General features: G+C 43.1%; 2 protein-coding genes across 2 annotated transcripts; one reads left to right on the forward strand and one right to left on the reverse strand.

Moving 5' to 3' along the window:
• Positions 1-395: 395 nt before the first annotated feature.
• foxq2 (forkhead box Q2) lies at positions 396-1,773 on the reverse strand. Its single transcript, XM_062555305.1, has 2 exons — positions 1,366-1,773; positions 396-749 (listed from the first exon to the last, which is right to left on the reverse strand). Exons 1-2 carry the CDS (start codon positions 1,771-1,773, stop codon positions 396-398), a joined length of 762 nt encoding a protein of 253 aa, XP_062411289.1.
• Positions 1,774-4,884: 3,111 nt separating this feature from the next.
• On the forward strand, positions 4,885-17,465 carry pias4a (protein inhibitor of activated STAT, 4a). Its single transcript, XM_062555901.1, has 11 exons — positions 4,885-4,998; positions 5,939-6,341; positions 6,795-6,879; positions 7,090-7,131; positions 7,512-7,602; positions 7,879-8,007; positions 8,171-8,276; positions 8,595-8,668; positions 8,957-9,117; positions 11,819-11,970; positions 13,572-17,465. Exons 1-11 carry the CDS (start codon positions 4,972-4,974, stop codon positions 13,820-13,822), a joined length of 1,521 nt encoding a protein of 506 aa, XP_062411885.1. The 5' UTR covers positions 4,885-4,971; the 3' UTR covers positions 13,823-17,465.
• The last annotated feature ends 529 nt before the right edge of the window (positions 17,466-17,994 follow it).

Here is a 17,994-nt window from a genome sequence, read left to right on the forward strand (position 1 = left end):
TATATAAAAAAAAACATTTTTCAGTACAAATTGTGCAATTGTATTCATTCATTCGTTCATTGATTCAAATAATAATAAATCTAATATGATAAAGAACAAAGTCTTTGGATCAGTGGAGAGACAGCATTTGACATATTTTGAAATCTTTCAATAAAAATATTGCATTGTTAAATAGAATTTCAGCTCAGGTTCCCATTAAACATACAAACAAATATATTTACAGGGGCTTGTGCTCATGCACAATCATGCCCGTCAAGATATAAAGCAGAACTTTTGTGCAGGATCACATGACATTGTGTTTAAAATGTGCATAGGGTGCATTTGTGTTTTTTTTAATACAAGTTTGTTTTGAGTTATAGAAGAGACTATTGACCTGCATGTGATAGATAAATAGCCTATAACAGAGCGTGGTGGGTGGTGTTGCGTCGAGCCTGCAAGGCGGCCCATCCCCAGTAGATCCCAGGAGGCAAGTAGGGCAGCTGGTGGTTCGGGGGGCAACACCAGCACGGTGCCCCCTTGAGCCGATGGAGGGGGTGATAAGGGGACATGAGGGGGTATGGGAGCTGCCCAACCACTCGGCGCATCCGCCGGCGAGCCCGACGCCGGTGGTATTCCCCTTTGGAGAAGTCCTGGTAGTTAGCCGGATGGATGGCCCAGAAGTGGCCTTTGCCGTTTTCACTGCGCCCTGCCTTGATGAAACATTCGTTCAGGGAGAGGTTGTGTCGGACACTGTTCCTCCAATTTTTGTCCTGTAAGAGAATGAACACATCGTCACTTAAGGTATCATAATTCAAACGTAATAGTGCTTTCTTGGGTGTTTCTAGGAAACACAAATTAAGCACCAAAAGGTCACGCTCACAATAGAATGCACACAATTCAGTTGACAGCCTGTTGGCTAAATATTCCTCATTACTCTCAATCATGTTACCCTACCTTAATCCCTCAAGGTAAATCACTTGTTACAACAATTAAGGACTTAGTTTAACGTCCTGGTATAGAACAGGTTACCAGTATGCCCTATCAACTGGATTAACAAGAGTGTAGGTCAATAAACCACCCAACAACAAGATCACTCTGTTCCCTAACAATAAAACATATTATACCCATATATGATTTTTGTGCCTGCATTTACAGTAACCAAATGAATTTAAAGTGCAGGGTGAATTTCGCATAAAGAGGATGTTCATGTCATTATCATTCTGTATGTCTACTATTTATCTATACTCTTTATTACTAATACACTAGTGTATTCTATTACTCCAGCGCTCATCACTGGTCCACTTGCAACACTTAGCTGATGAAATTATGTGCATTAATATCAATTCAACTCATTTCATTGCCGCCTTCATATTCGCCTGGCCTTACCTTGTTCTTGAAATAAGGATAGTGATCCATGATCCACTGGTAGATGTCACACAACAAAAGCTTCTTCTCTTCCGAAGCCAGAATGGCCATTGAGATCAGTGCAATGTAGGACTGGGTGGGCTTGTCCTCTTGGCCGTCACTGCCTTCTGCCCCTTCACCTTTGACCCTCTCCTCATCGTTGTCCTCCTCGGATGCATCTGTCCCCACCTCTGGGGTTGAACTTTTTGGGCACTCTTCCTCATCTCGAGGGGTCTCCTCCCTGTGACTGTCCTGGGCGTTGGGGGAGTCTTCGTCCATCTCTGAACCCTCCCACTCAGTCTTGGTGCCTTTGTTGAACAGCAGATAGTCAATAGTAAAGCGTAATCCTAAGAGCCCCCGCGATTCGGTATTGATGCCGTTTTCCTCCATGATCCAAATGTGTGCACTGCCAAACAAAAGTGAAGACCTGACTGAAGTCCAATAAGCGTGGTCTCACCGGCAGGAGAGTAACACCTGAGTTTTGAGAAGCAGCCTCTCTGCCTTTGACGGACAATTAAATGAAGGCTTACTGTTGTCACTCTGCTGATGCACTTGAACCTTGCCGCTGTCTCAGTCAATTTGGTTCAGGCAAGATGCTGTAATCTGACCTCCAAATTCAAGCCATTGAAAACTGCCTGTAAGTCATCTTCAGGTTCTGACACCCTCTCAGTAGTGGAAATTCTCTCTATATTTTTCTACAACTGTCCAAGATAGCGGCCAACTAGGTTTCTGCGTTGTTGCCCTTGACGTTAGTCTTGGGGGGCTGCTTTCTAAATGACCCAAAGAGTCAAAGTAGCGCTATTTAAACACCCTAGAATTTATCCCTCACAGATAGCAGCTACGTGGGAGACCAGAGAGTTAGAGGTAGGGGGTCTCATCGGTGGGGATTAATTTTATTACTTTAAGCAAATCTTTGTAATTAGGAGAGATTACACAATCTGATTTATTAGGGCATGGAGTAGAGTGGCTGTTTCACCAAAGGGCCTTCTCTGGATGGGGTCATCTCGCTTGAGTGCTTTAGATAGGTGTGAATGAAGAAGCAAAATGAATAATGTTGCTACAATAAATAAAAGGATAAACGAATGGATTTTAAATCGCATATTCTATAGATACATGGATTTGAGCTCTTTCATGAATCATTAACTGTGATTTTTATGTTCATGGAAAGCTCAGCCAGATAGTATGGTCATGCAGTATGATGCTGTGATATTTCATAATGCGGACCCTTTTGGATTATATGAGATTTTTAATTCTTTATCCACCAGTTCATTAGGTTTCACCCCCAACCTTTAACCTCCTTTTGCATCAGTGAATTCAGAGTGTATTCAGACCCACTTTCTTCACATTTTGCTATATGGACAAATTTGTATATGTCTAAAAAGGACAGTCCTAAATGGACAGAACAAAAACATGATTTTAAATTTGAAGTAAAAATATAAAACTTATACTGAGAGTTGACTACTTATATTTATATGCTCTTGATCATTCCAAATGCTGCTATACATTCACTGGAGTTCACCTTTGGTGTTCTGTTTATTGGACATGACTGAGAAAGCTGTATCACAGCTGTCAATGCAGATCAGAGGGAAAATCAAACCGATGAGAGATCCAAACAGATGAGATTCCAAAGCTTTTTTATTATTATTGAGAACACTAAACTATTAGCACAAAGTAAAGGCTGAATGGAGAGTTAACAGCCTTTCTTCATTTAAATAAGTATTATTCTGGGCAGTTCCTTCATGACAAAATCTAGCCTTCAGCATTAATGTCACTTCAGTGCTATCTGTTAAATCACACTTATTTATCTATCAATCATTCCATATAGGTGGCATGTCATCTTGATGGACTTATAATGTAACTTTTAGAAAACCATATGTTTGGACATAGGTGCTGCTGTTTTGGACAATCTGAACCTGAGATTGTCTCTTGTCAGTCACCCTCCCCCTATAACAAACTTGATCAAACAGCATATCTGTTAAAATGATCAAATAAAATTTCACAAAATGTAGCCTATTTCAAAACTTTTTTTTTAAAGACACCAACTTTTTAAATTAGATTATATTCAACTGTATTGTCATGTTGTAGAGTAAAATAACATCAGCACAACATAGCCTAGAATAGGCTACAATAAGTCACTTCTATCAGACTTGCAGAAATCACTATCTTAGATTGAAAGAGTAGGCCTATGGGCTCGCAGAAACACATGCCAGTAGCCTAATGTGCAAACTTTGTCATTAAGCTAAACATGTTAAGGGCACATAGGAATGAAGCCAAGCAATTAGGCTCATACTTTACATGTTATAAAAACAGCATGTAGGCTTACAGTGTTTATTTGGGAAGATATAACATGAAACGTGTGATCTGTTGATTAGACCTAGCCTTTAGCCTACTTTGTCTTTTTTTTGTGGATGGGGAACATCTGATCATGAAAGGTCGCCTAATCTTACTGAATTCACATGTCTACTTTCAGATCCGAATAGTCCGCTGTGTTCACCTAATCGTGGGCCTTTTACGCCACCTTGTGTCGAAATGATGTAGCACTTCAACAAGACAACAGAGTCTATTCTCGGTGTAGGCCTACACTGAAATGGGCTATTGTTGGACTGCAAATGAATGTCGCAATAGTTTTTAAAGCGCACCAAGACGGATATAATAAATCCACACCACATTAATACAAAGGCTAGACCTTACACATAGAACTGATTTCATAAGCCTACTTGACAACATCTAACTGGCCAACTTGCATTGGTAAGACTGGTAAGATTGGTCATTTCTGCTCATAGCTGAAATTGATAGAATTTCGTGGCGTCCAAACAAAATAAAATCACCCTTCAAATCACGACAGCGCTCTTTTGCTCCTTGCATTAGTTGCATTAACCAAATTGATCCTCTGTGTCTCTTCCACTGTTCCCCTCCCCCACTCTTCATCTAACATGTAGGCTAAAACACGGAATGGATTTCACTGAGGATTCAACCCGTTTGGTGTGATACAGTTACAGACTTCAAAATCACAGAATTCTCTCTGCAATGTCTTAAAATATGATTTCATACGCAGGTAAGACAATAATCTATCAGTATTTTACCAATAAATCGACGGAATTACATTTATTTTAAGGTAACAGGCTTATTTTAGACAATGCAAACTGCTCCCACAACATGGTTTGATGTACACTATGTAATGGATTTTGATACGCGGACCGGATTTAATAAGGCCATGCGCTCGCCTCCTGTTAACACCTTGTGTTTTCCCCGCCAAAGCTATTTACAGCAGAAAAGTTAAGTATTTCTGTTTTTTCTCGAGACTATTAAGCTCAGTTCAGCGGTGTGTCCACTTATTTTGACTAGACATATATTTACGTTATAATGAGGCCTATTCATGTGAGAAGACCTGTGTCACAGTGTTGCTTTTTAAGTGCACTGTCAGTTTAAATTGCTGTGGCCACGCCTTTTAAAAGAAGACTGTGTTGGTTTTTTCAATGTAAAAGCCCACCGATTGGACGCAGACAGAGACCGAAGAGAAGCTTCTACGGTTTTCATTGGTCTTTGCCGGCCTTGCGCCTCAGGCTCTCGCGGGGCTGCAGAGCGAAGATGGCGGCCGAACAAGTCGAAGCGATGGTGAGTGAAGCTTCGTCCCTTCAAGTAGAATGAAACTGGGTTGCTTAAAATAGAGACTTTATTTTTGCAAACGTGAAGTCTGGCACAATGGATTGTTTGAGTACCTAACGTGGCGGCAGTATATTGCTTATGAATAATCATAAGTCTGCGTTGACAAATGCGTCTACACCGGGGCAAGAGACACGGCTAAGCTAGCTTGCTATCTAGCTAAGAAGCGTTGGAAAATGAATGATGAGACCATTAAAAACATTGGCTAGCAAGCTAGCATGCAGGGAGTAGGCGCGAAACTACTGTTTGTGTGTCCACGTTTTTGAAAAGCATACACATTTCTCAATGGAACTTATTCATTTGAATAAGTGGGCATGTCAGCTTGAACAGAACCAAGTTGGAGAGACCACTGACAGAGCTTTGAAAGAATTGTTAGGTAACACGGTGGTGTAAACTAACACGCATTAAGTACATTTTGGGCTTGGCTAACTGGTTAGCGAGACTGCAACCATGAATTCCTTACCGGTATCCTTGACAAGATGACATAGCCAGTGTAGTGGTGAGATCTTACCACCTGCATGTTTATGGTTCCAAGGCCATGTGGAAGCGCGAGGCACTCCGCATAACATCTGCTTGTTCAGTTGTTGACGTTCATTCCTCGTAAACATAACAAGGCGCAAGTCAACACAAACAATGGCTGTTCATTCATTTCATGATGTTCTGAAACATTTTCCTAACTAATTTGTCAATGTAAAACGTGATTTTTTCACTGTCCTCATAGGCTTTCTTGCATTGTCTTTCCTTGCCAATTATTATATTGACAGGAAAGTACCTTCCAGTATGATTGACATGATCTTATTTGCCATATTGTACCAAACTAGTTGACTTTTGTTCATCAACCAAAGTGTTACGTTCAACATATCTGTCCTCTGTGTCTCCTCTTTCTGGCCAGAATATGGTGAAGAGTTTCCGGGTGTCTGACCTGCAGACACTGCTGGCCTCTATGGGCCGCAGCAAGAGCGGGTTGAAGCAGGACCTGGTGGTGCGGGCGCTGAAGCTGGTTCAGTCGGAGTGCAGCCCGGAGCTGCTGAAGAGCGTGCGGCAGCTCTACGAGACGCGCTTCCCCAAGACATCGGGCTGGCTGGCGGCACGCCGCCCGGAGGCCGTGCCCGTCAGCTACTCGTCCATCAGCAGCTCGGCAACCAGGGGCCTGTCGCAGTCGCAGGGCACAGACTACCTCAACGGCAGCGGCGGCGGCCTCCCCAAGCAGACGGCCGCCCCCGCAGCCGAGGTCAAGCTGGTGTCGCTGCCTTTCTACCAGACCCTGGAGACGCTGCTGCCCCCCACAGAGCTAAGTGAGTCAGCGGCCGAGGCTTCCGGTGGCCCTTTGGAGAAGGTTAAGAGGGCTCTGGAGAGCAGTCAAATGTTGTTGGGCAGATATGGCTGTGTTGGGTCTTCCCGTGTTGTCGGTTATGATTGCAAAGAAAAAGTGCACTGTGAAAGTTTCATAGATAACAGCACACCAGGCCACATTCAGATCAGGTCAGGGTTGCCTGTCAGGAGTGTCCTGAGTGCCAGGAGAGAAGTTAAGAGAGGAAGTGATCTATTTCAATCCAGGAATTTGTCAAATCTAGTGTCTCTGATTATGGAAGACCAGATGTTTTAGCACCGATGTAAATATGGACCGTAAGCATGAGATGGCAGAGTTGAATAACTCTAGATACAGCCATCAAATGTTGCCAATCTTTTTGCTGCAGAAACTTTTAAGACTCATCAGTGCCTGACATCTTCATTTGTCTTCTTTATAGTTGCCCAGAATAATGAGAAACTGCAGGACAGTCAATGCATATTTGAACTGACACAAAGTCAAGTGGATCAAGTCAGAAACTCCAGGTAAGCTTTACTTGCTTCGTTAGGCTTCAGAAAATTCAAAGTTTAGAGATATTCAGTCAAGTGTGGCTGAAGTTTCAGTAAGTATTGATTTCGGCATTAAAAGAAGTATCTTGTATCTGGTATGATTCTCTACTACCATAAATATCTTCGGTATTTCATAATATCTCTGCTATGTTAACCATATGAACCTGCTATTTTTCTCCCATACAGTGAACATCGCCCAGGCATTAAGTCTGTCCAGGTGGTTCTCAGGTACGTCTCTTCAAGAATTCAAGAAAATTGCCAAATGCATGAAGCAGCGGTAACGTCACCGCCTGGCAACAGGGTGACCTGCGTTTGATTCCCAAACCCACGAGTTTGTGTTGCTTTGGATAAAAGTATCTTCTAAATACCAGTCAAGTTGAACTTTAACTTGTGTCAAATGCATACTTGCATAAAGTTATGCCACTGTATTCTGCATAAACATTTAAGATAGTATTTTTGGAGATCTCTGCTGAGCTTCATCACTGAGCACAACATGTATCAACATGTCTCCCCAAAAAATGAGCTGGGCCTGGAGGAAGAGTGTTGTGACATGTTTGTGATGTTATAACAAGCATTAAAAGTCCAGTGTTTGGTTGTTTCTCCCCTAGAATCTGTTATACAGACTCCATTGGTGTTCAAGAAGATCAGTATCCCCCTAATATTGCTGTGAGAGTCAACCAGTCCTTCTGTCATGTACCAGTAAGTGCTTGTCTGTATACATAGCATGTACACAGTACACACACACACACACACACATACATACATACATACATACATACATACATACACAGAGAGATCAAATATACTTTTATCTTTGTAATTTGATATGAAATACTGATCTTTAAGACTCAAGATGTAGGGGAATGCCAGTTTACTGGACTCTAGATGTCGTGTGGTATCCAGCTGGAGGGATGGATGATATCTGCCAGTGTTTTTGCTGCTAGATTCACCATAGCGTTTGCTTGTACCCCACAGGGTTACTACCCCTCTAATAAACCGGGTGTGGAGCCACGCCGCCCCTGCCGCCCCGTCAACATCACCCCCTGGCTGCATCTCTCCACCACTACCAACAGAGTCACCATCACGTGGGGCAACTTTGGCAAGGTAAGGGACCTTTTACGTTTAATGTAGGATTGATGTAGTAGATCTTGGGATTAACCTTTAGTCAAAAGTGTGATTCTGACCAGAGTAACATTCTTTGGAAGTGGAGTCTGTTTTAATCTTATGCCTGTCTTATGCCTATTTGTGTGTGTTTGTGTGTCTCTAGCGCTACTCGGTGGCTATATATCTTGTGAGGGTCTTCACGTCAGCAGAACTCTTCAATCAGCTCAAACACTGCTCAGTGGAGAGTGCCGAGCGTTGTCGCGAGCGCAGTAAGTCTTTCTTGCTTGCTTTCTTTCTTTCTTTCTTTCTTTCTTTCTTTCTTTCTTGCTCGCTCTTGCTTGCTCTCTCTTGCTCTCTCACCCTCGCTCTTGCTCTTTCTCTTGTTCTTTCTCTTTTGCTTACTCTCTCACACACACACTTGCTCTCAGCAGATATCATCTTGATGCTTTGAGCAGATATCCTCTTGTTTAGCTCACCACAACTATTCACTTTTTCAAAAAAAGGCCATTAATATTAATGTTCAAGGAAGTGACGCATTCTAAATTGCCTTGTAACGCTGTTTGTTGCTGTGTGTTTTTTTTTTGCAGTCCAAGATAAGTTGCGCTTCGACCCAGAAAGTGAAATCGCCACCACGGGATTGCGAGTATCCCTGATCTGTCCAGTAAGTTTCACTCTTAACATGAATTCAGTGCTATGTGAACTTTGGCTTACTTAAGTGGTCTGATGATTTCTCTCATTTCAGTTTCAGTCAGCAGTCCATTAAATTATTTAAACATTTTTAATGCAACACAATTGCTTTGCAATTTATCAATCTGTGTATTTTCATACAGCTTTAAAGCAGATGGCCTGGGAAGCATTAATCAAATTCTTTGGCCCGACTGACTGAAATCGATAGCTATGACGCTGTCTGGTAGGTGTGTGTGCTGACTGCTCCTCCGTCTCTCCTCAGCTGGTGAAGATGCGTCTGGGCGTGCCGTGCCGTGTGCTCACCTGTGCTCACCTGCAGTGTTTCGATGCCGTCTTCTTCCTGCAAATGAACGAGAAGAAGCCCACCTGGACCTGTCCAGTCTGCGACAAGCCCGCTCCCTTTGAGCTTCTCACTATTGACGGGTAAGGTCCAAGCAGAGAGGGTTAAAGCGGAGCGAGAGGCGCAAACGTTCGATCATTTCCGCGTTCTGTCTTTGCAAAGGGGAGGGGGGCGAAATCCCCCTTTAAGCAGACCTGCTAACATTCGAACTGAACTGCTTGCCAATCTGACAGAGATCGATATCCCACTATGACGTCTTTGCGACACGCCTCTTTAAGCAGACAGGAACTGTTCGAATTTTTCTTCCATAGAGATGCATTATGTTGCTCTATCTTGTCAGTAATGAAGGATCTTTGGTCCAAGTAGCAGTAACTCTGTCTGTGTGCACATAAACGAGTCGCTACTTGCACTAAAGGCTCTCAGTGCTGTCGTTTGACTTCCGGTGGAGCGTTAACTATGTTGAAGCGGCATCTTCTGTTATATTCTGCTCCTTAAATATTCACTAATACACGGAATATCTTGTATGTGTACAAATCCTTCTTTATCGTATCGTGTTGACTCGCTAGTTGCAACACCCAACCGGGTCCGTGTAGACACTAATTACCATAGCAATAGCGGCAGTTTCGAACACACCGGAAATCAAATGACCGTATTAGAGCCTTAAGTGCAAGCAACGAATTGTGAATGGCATTAAAATTGTCTTTTGCGCGGGCACTTTCATTTTTTCAACTTTAGGTTTTTCCTGGACAGGGAGATTTATCATCAGTCTGAGTGTCTGGACCACAGCATTTCCTTCCTTTGATGGGGACTCGTTTGGGTTAGCAGTGTGACTGATCAGATAAAATCATACAGGAAGTGATTGGATCACTTCAAGCCCATTTGATGGACAGTTTCGATGCATTCTAAATCTCCAGCCAGTTGGTGATAATGGTCTCACAATCGGGGAAATGGAGATCGCCTGAGTGCAGCGAACGTTTATAGTATAGTTATTGAAAGACGGAAGGTCCAGTCACTGTTCAATCAGTACTCCTGACTATAATTCCACCATGAAGACAAAAGAACATACAAACATACAACATACAAAGGAACAACTTCATACAACCCAAAGACAAGGTTATTGACGAGGATAAATGGGGGGATGGATACAAAAAAATATTCAAGTCACTGAACATCCCCTGGAGTCAGTCTGTTTACGTTGCCCGCTGCGAGAAGCGGCAACGCACCTGCAGTTAAATTGTCTGAGCAGTCACAGCCACACACGTTGAAATTACGATATAAACGGTAGAGGACTGTATCGTACGATAGACATTTTTCTGTCGTACAACGATATATACCGTAGTATCGCACAGCACTAGGCAGTGGTTGAGCACTGCTCTCCCATACCCATGTCCAAGGCACCTAACCCCTCGCTGCTACCTGAGTGCCACTGTAGCAAGGCAGCTCACTGCTCCCTGGTTAGTGTGTGCTTCACCTCACTGTGTGTTCTCTAATTCACGGATGGGATAAGTGCAGAGACCAAATTCCTTGTAAACACTTGGCCTATAAACCTGATTTACAACAGCTTTTGCCAGAGTTCTTCACCACTCTCTGTGGGTGAGTGGCAAAGCTCTTATTAAATCTCAAGTAAAGTTCACCCAAAGACATTTCAAGGTCACTTCAAGGTCAAATGGAAGAAGGCTTGTCGGTCTGATGAAGCCAAAATGTAGCTTTTTGGTCATCAGACTAGACGCTACATTAGGCAGACTCGGTCCTCAGGCCTCAGTCCTATAGAAAATCTGTGTCTGGACTAGAACAAAGGCTGTTCACACCCAATCCCCTTCCAACCTGGCTTCAGCAGTTTTGACGAATTAAGACCTATCCATACTCCATGCTTTAATTTTGGCCAAAGGTGCATACACTCAGCGCTGATTTGAATAGGGTGAATATTTCTGCAATCACTTATTTTGCATTATATATTTTTTAATTCATTAACATTATTTTGAAGAAGTCTGCATTCACTTTGACATTAAAGAGGGGATTTTTGTAAATTATTGTAAAAAAAAAAAAAAAAGAATGGTTGAATTAAATTGATGAAGATTCTATTTATAAAAACAGCAAAAGTGGATATATCCAAGTAGTCAATTAGAAGTGTCAGGCCAAGCAGGGCTGCAGAAAAATGAAACCTTGTTAATGCAGACATACTGACCTTTAATTATATTTGTCATGTCTTTATCTCGGTTTATTACTGGATCTGCTGGGCAAACCTGTTTTTCTTCTCTTTTGCATTACAAATACTCCTTTTGCATAGAATGTTTTTTGTATGTAATTCAGTCAAATCAGTTTGACAGTTTCCATAGTGTCATGTTATAAGAGTTTCTTGCTAACGTCTCATAATTTAGAATGTCTTTACTGGTATTGAGAGTAGCAGAGGATATTATCCAAACAACAGGGAATTGCGAAGTTGGGGTCCGGGAATCAATCCTGTCCTGACCTTTTTTTGTTACAAATACTACTTAAGTACTGTATGATGTTGCGGATGCTACTCAAGTACACAAGTACTGTATGATGTTACGGATGCTACTTAAGTACACAAATACCGTACAATGTTATGGACACTACTCAGGTACACACATACTGTACAACGTTATGGATACTGTACCCTGTGCCACTGCCACAAACAATTACAACAGTGAACAAACAGAGAAAAATAACTCCATGTAGGCATAAGGTGCTTATGCCATATAGTGTTGCATCAAAGCGCCCTTTAAATGTGCTGTTCTGACCATCACTGCCCTTTGCCTGCAGGTTGCTCTCTGAGATCCTGAAGGAGACCGAGGAGGAAGTTGAGGAGATCGAGTACCTGACTGACGGCTCCTGGAGACCCATCGGAGACGAGAGGGACAAGGAGAAGGAGCGTGAGCGCAGCCACACGCCCGTCTACCCCCTGGTAGACATATGTAAGTGCTCTAGCAAGCAAGCGATCCTGAAAGATCCTGCTGTTCTACCGATATGTCCCCCAATACGTTGATGTTCTTTCTCTAGTTTAGTTCAAATGGTGATTGGTATTGTTGTGCCCAGTTATTCCTACTTTAGCATAGGACCTCTCGAAATGGCACAACTAGATGTCAGTGTTAAGCTTTGTGAAGGAAGAGAAGTTAATACATGAATTAATGTATGATATGTTATTGAATGTGTTTCTCTAAAAAGTACGTAACTGGATGTGTGAAAAAGGTTAGACATCATTGGGAGAATATGGCCCCTAGAATATATTCCAGAGACTGACTAACCCCTTGGACACATTGGCTACAAGAGACTGAGGCAAAGCAGCATTAATGTGGGCAGTGGTCAGCATTGCAACATGTTTTTTTCTTTGTGAGCAGAGACCATTCCACTTTGTGTGATTCAATAGGATTTAATTAGTGACTACAGTTTTTGAATAAAGGATGGCACTCACAGTTCTTTTTTAAGCGGATTATTGCCGTAATCACGCTGAAGAAGGGCGTCTTCCTCTCAACATCCATGCAGCAATTAAAGTTTAAAAAGGAACTGTTCACCCAGTTGAACCTACACAAAGTTGTTTGGTGCTTTTAATCCATTTTTTGACTAGTCTTTACGATAACATTTTTGTCAGAGGCGTTTTAAAATAGCAGTGGGCAGGTGATTGAACTATGTGATGAAAGTTGCTGCAGGGCAAAATGGTATTCCAAGGAAAGAGCTAAGAGGAAAGATTCCCCTAATGCACACAATGTAGACATTGACTGGATGAAATGAAATATGAAAAGGACTTTCAAAGGTGTTTCATTAGCACAGGCTCCAACTGGTTATTGAATGTTGAACAAGTAAACACTAGTGCTCTAACTTGGTACAGTGTAAAAGAGTAGACTAAACCTCTTAGTGCATACCATCACGATGCAGCAACAGCAAGCACAGCAGTACATTAAGCCCTCCAATAATGTTGGAAAGCTTCTCTTAAGCCACTGTCCCACCACATTCTCTCTGTGGTGACAGTAGCCCTTACTTTACTCTTTATAGGCAAAGATGTCCTCTGCTGTAGACACCATTCACATTGTTTTAGTCACCAATGATTTCCATTACAATGCTTATTTGCTGTTTATTGCACATTCTTACACATTGCCCATGTTTTCCCAGATTTATATTAACAAAACTAAGCCCTTAAAAGTAATTTAGCTGAGTAATACTTCTTTTATATGAGATGCAATTTTAAAATGTTTTCACAAATAATCTTTGTGAAAGTACAGAGACAACAAAATGCAGTTTGCGTCTAACCAGAAGTGTAAAAAAGCAGAACAGTGCAATGTGATGTACACAGTATATACCGGTGGTGCAGTATAGTAGAAGACCTATAGTGCAGGGTAGACAGTAGGAGACAGTTAAGAAAATGGTATGGCTTACAGTAATAAATTAAATACTTCAGACTTCACTTTCTACTTGGAGCTGTCAATCTGAACTGTGTGTGTGTGTGTTTCATTGGTTCATCTTGGTCACCATACTGTACTGACTGTACTGAATGATATCCGTGTTCCTTGACTGGCCACAGGTGTCTCGGAGGTGAATGGCCACTCCCCAGCCCACAGCAGCACCAGCCAATCAGCGAAGTCGGGATCAGGCGGGTCGTCGGCCCCGGCGGCCTCGGGCGTGGTGGTGGACCTGACGCTGGACTCCTCCTCCGACGAGGAGGCGGGCGGCGGCGCGGGAGGAGACAGCTCCGACACGGACGACAGCCAGGACAGCCCGTCGCCCAAGCGAGGCCGGTACAACTACGACAAGGACCTGGTGACGGCCTACTGAGTGGACTTGAGACGGACGGACTCGCGAGACTGAGATAATAATGGTGTGTCGGAGGGGGGGGGGGAGACGAGAGGGGGACAAAGGCCTGATGTTTGGGCAAGGAATTTTGGAAAGTCCCTGAACACCCCCCTCCCTCATCCTCCTCTACACCCACCCTGTGCGGAGACACATGTTCACACACACACACACACACACACACGCACACACGCACACACACACAAACACACAACACATGCAACACAAACACACACATCCCAATGCACACACCAACATGCACTGTAAAACCTCTGGGGAGTGGTTGAGCTTCCTTTCCCTCTTCACCACTGGAAACCACAGGAGCAGCTCCCTGTCCCAACGCCCCTTCTCCCCTGCCACCCCCACCCCAAAGACAAACAAACAAACAAACAAACACGCAAACAGTTTGTTGTGCTCCCCTCTTCTGCTGTGTCCTCCCTTTAAGAGATCACAACACAATAAGCTCCATTTGCCTTCCCACATTCAACCCCCCCCCTCCCCTTTCAGTTTGTGGTGGACATATGATGGCGTTTTGGGTCCCAGAATGCTACATCAGGCTCTAGACGCCATTACTGTCCCGTGTCCACCACCCTCGAGTGGATGACCGCCGCCATCGACATCCCACCATCTGTGACTCTGTTCAAAGGTCAACGTGTAAAGCAGCAAACGCAAGTGTGGACTTGTGCATCATCTCCTGACCTTTTAGGCTTTATCCTCTCTCTCTTTTTTTTGGGCGCTAAAATTTTACCATTTTCACCATATATTCCCACCCCCACCCTGACCCCTCCACCTAGTTATTACGATTCTTTTTTCAAGCCGTAGTAGCTAATAACCTACCTCAATTCAAACCGCAAACTTGATCGCAAGTAGTCCTTAGAGAGGTGACCTTCAAAAACAGACAAACGCTAGATGGATGATGCTCTTCTTGTTTCTCTTTCGTTTCTTTTGTCCATCCTGTTTTCCCAACTCGCTTACTGAACAGGGGGGCTGCCGGCCGACTTGATTGGCTGGTCTCTGGTGGGTGCAGTTAAATGACCGATCTTTAGGTTCAGACGACCATCTTCAGTCTCAGTTGAACAGGAGAGCGAGTCATGGAACAGACACGTGTCTAACTGAAAGCCTTGATGATGGTGTTCAGCCGGGGGGGAGGGAGTTTTAGAGTTGATTTAAAGTGTTGGGGTTTTTTGTTCTCTCCTAATTAGGACGAGTAGTTTGAGGAGGGAATGTACGAGGGTGGCAGTGGAATCAGTCCCAGGGAAGGAGTTCTGGAATAGATGTGGCGATGGGCAATTCAGGCAAACATCCCACGGAGGGTCTTAAAGCATGTTCAGCCGTAGAATTTTGTGAAGTAACGTGCGCTACATCAAGCCATGACTCATCTGGGCCATTGTAATTGGAGTGGGGGGGAGACGGAGTTTCTTTTTTTATGGGGTGACTTAAGATGCGTCTCGGTTCGAATAAGCAGCCTTCAGATGCGATGCGATTCGAGTGAGTGAGGGTCAACTGACTGATATGACTTTTATTTTGTTTGTTCGTTTGGTTTTTTTCATGTTTTATTTTCCAGGTTGGGCTGAAAGGATAGCCCGGCCTAAAGCCTGTTTCATCTTCTCGAGGTGTTGAGTCGTTGCATCATGCAGACTTTTAATTGTTGTTTTTTTTTGTTGTTTTTTTGTTCAGTAAAAGTATTTATTGACTGTCTCATCATGGCTTTTTATTTGTTTTTGTTTTTTGAATGGCAGCAGGTATTATTTGCACACATGTGGCAGTGGAGAGATTGCTGTGCTGTTTCTACAGACTCTACCCACTGAGGAGAGCTGATGGCGTTCAGGCTTGTGCTGCTGGTCTTGAGTGAAGCTGCTGTTTTATCTTTCTCCAGTATGCGTGCGCTCTGTCGAGGCTGCTCAGCCACCCTGGGACTTCCTGGTCTGGTTCCGTTGAGCCTTGTTGTTGCTAAAACATCAGCGCGCCAATGAGGGTGGTCATGCCCTGCTCAGTTTTGCTGCACCTGCCCCACTCTTGAGGTGTGCTAGACCGAGCGCTTGAAGGCCGTCCAGGGAGTTTCAAGGACACGCAAGAATTGAATCTCTGGATTGTCATCTAGGCCTAACTCTTCAGGTCACCTAAGCAGGTTTCAACTTTGGTTTAACCCACTGAGGCACCCCCATCCTCCCCCTTCTCCCTCTTGCCCTCAACTTTTATGCAGTCCTCTTGGTTGAATTTCAGTCTCATCCTAAAGTTAGAAATGTTGGTGGGCCAACATCAATTTAAGTTTTCAGGGCTGCGATTCCCTCGTGGTCTGATGGGTGGAGCTTCTAATGTTTGCAGTGGAAGTTGATATGGCCCCCCACTCTACAGTTGGACCCCGGTGGTTCAGACAGTAGGGAAGGGGACTCAGGGATGAGTTGTGACCTGCTTTTCAACTTTCATTTTTTGATTGATCCATTCTTTGGTTGACGTTCTCATTTTTTGGTCACAGAACAGTTCTTTGTGCAGAAGAACGTGCACTTCATCAGTTAGCTAGACAAAGACGACACAAATCTGAACTGGATTTACATATATGGTAGTGCTACGGAAACGACTATCTCTAATTTTATTGGTATTTTTTTAGTTATCGTTGGCTCCGCTGTCCTCTTAGGCTCTGCTTTTTGTTCAGTAGATCTTCAGAGAGAAATGCCGCTCTAGTTCCCGCCATGTTTGGTTTCTGCATTCTAAAACTGACCTGAGCACAGACTTGAATAGACACTCAGTACTGTAATACAACATTTGTTCAAAGTAATAACTGAATCAACAAAATGAACTTAGAAGTAGGGAGCGACTTTTGAGAGGCGTACCGTAACAATTTGGTCTTCCATTTTGTTGGAATACCCATTTTGGACCGATATGACTAAACACAAATGGTTAACGTCATCTGTTATAGTTGATGGCAGGGTATTTTTTGTCAACAAGGCCCATATCCCAAATGTTGTCATTTTGTACACGCTTAAAAGAACACTTGATGAAGTCTGTCTATTCAGGAGAAATCGACCAATGCTTTTTTTTTTGTCTGGATCCAGTAGTTTTCTGGAACGTAAAGCCAACCGTAGGCCATTGCTGTGAGCCATGAAACACCTGTAGGGGGGTAATGGTGAAAGTCGCCCGCGATTAACCAGAGACGGAAAGGGCCTGGGGGGGTCGTCGTAGCCATGCAGACAAAGGAGGAATCGGAGGGTCAAGTGGTAATTTGTGGCATATCCCTTTTTCTTACAATGCTTTAGGTAGCATGGGCAGTGGCTTGCAATCCTTGATGTAAATGTTTTTGTTCGTTGTGTCTTTTTATATGTTCATATTAAAAGCCAATAAAAAAACGAATAAATAATATTTTATCAAGATTTGAATTGCCTCCAATCGTTGAAGTAGAAAAAAATGGGAGTACAGTTTAAAACATGACTCCTCAATGCCACTTTACGTGTCAGATACTGTAAGAGCACGGACAAACGGGCGGGCTCATACATTGGGAGCGAGAGACTGGGCGAAGGGAACTGATTCCATTTGTTTCTTGTTGAGATGGCTGAGAAATGTAATTTTGAGAAATCGTATTCTAACACCTGTCATTTATGTGTGCAATTGATTAAACTGATTTTAAAATCTATAGTGCTTGTCTTGTGTCATTGTGCCTGTTGGAAAGTTGGGCATGTTTTCTTGTACATGAATGAAGCCTAGTCCGTGACTAAAGTTCTTTTTTTCCCCCAATGGAAATCTTTTGGTTCCAGATGAGGTCTTCCTAGTATGGAAAAGTTCAGAATTTGATTTTAGTATTTTCCACATCTCCCGTGTGGATTGCTCTTCCAGACTTGTCCGTTTCCAGTTCTTAATCTTCTAAAATATTGAAGTGCCAAAATGTTTTAATCAATATGCAAGAGGGTGGACCAGAGAAACTTGATGTGGTTGACTTTGAAAGAAGCAAAGGAAGACGTGAGTGTGTGTGACCTTGTGATTTGTTTCTGTGTTGAAGGCTGTTGTCAAGGGAAGTGTCCAACACCATAGTGTGCATATAATGTGTGCACTGGTATGTTTGCATAACCCTGGTATTCTGCACTAGAGTGTTAGTAAGTTGTGTTTGTACAAAAAAATGTAGTTTGCTTTTCTTTTCACGTTTTGTAAAAGTTACTAAGAAATGG

This window comes from Sardina pilchardus, chromosome 15, assembly GCF_963854185.1.
Source record: "Sardina pilchardus chromosome 15, fSarPil1.1, whole genome shotgun sequence".
Taxonomy (NCBI): Eukaryota; Metazoa; Chordata; class Actinopteri; order Clupeiformes; family Clupeidae; genus Sardina; species Sardina pilchardus.

Bases quoted from the DNA above. Each gene is read 5' to 3' on its own strand.
- pias4a (XM_062555901.1), top strand. From the start codon at position 4,972: ATGGCGGCCGAACAAGTCGAAGCGATG. The intron at 6,342-6,794 runs GTGAGTCAGCGG...TCTTCTTTATAG, and splicing joins GCTGCCCCCCACAGAGCTAA to TTGCCCAGAATAATGAGAAA. The intron at 8,669-8,956 runs GTAAGTTTCACT...GTCTCTCCTCAG, and splicing joins GAGTATCCCTGATCTGTCCA to CTGGTGAAGATGCGTCTGGG.
- foxq2 (XM_062555305.1), bottom strand. From the start codon at position 1,773: ATGGAGGAAAACGGCATCAATACCGAATCGCGGGGGCTCTTAGGATTA. The intron at 750-1,365 runs GTAAGGCCAGGC...ATTCTCTTACAG, and splicing joins ATCCTTATTTCAAGAACAAG to GACAAAAATTGGAGGAACAG.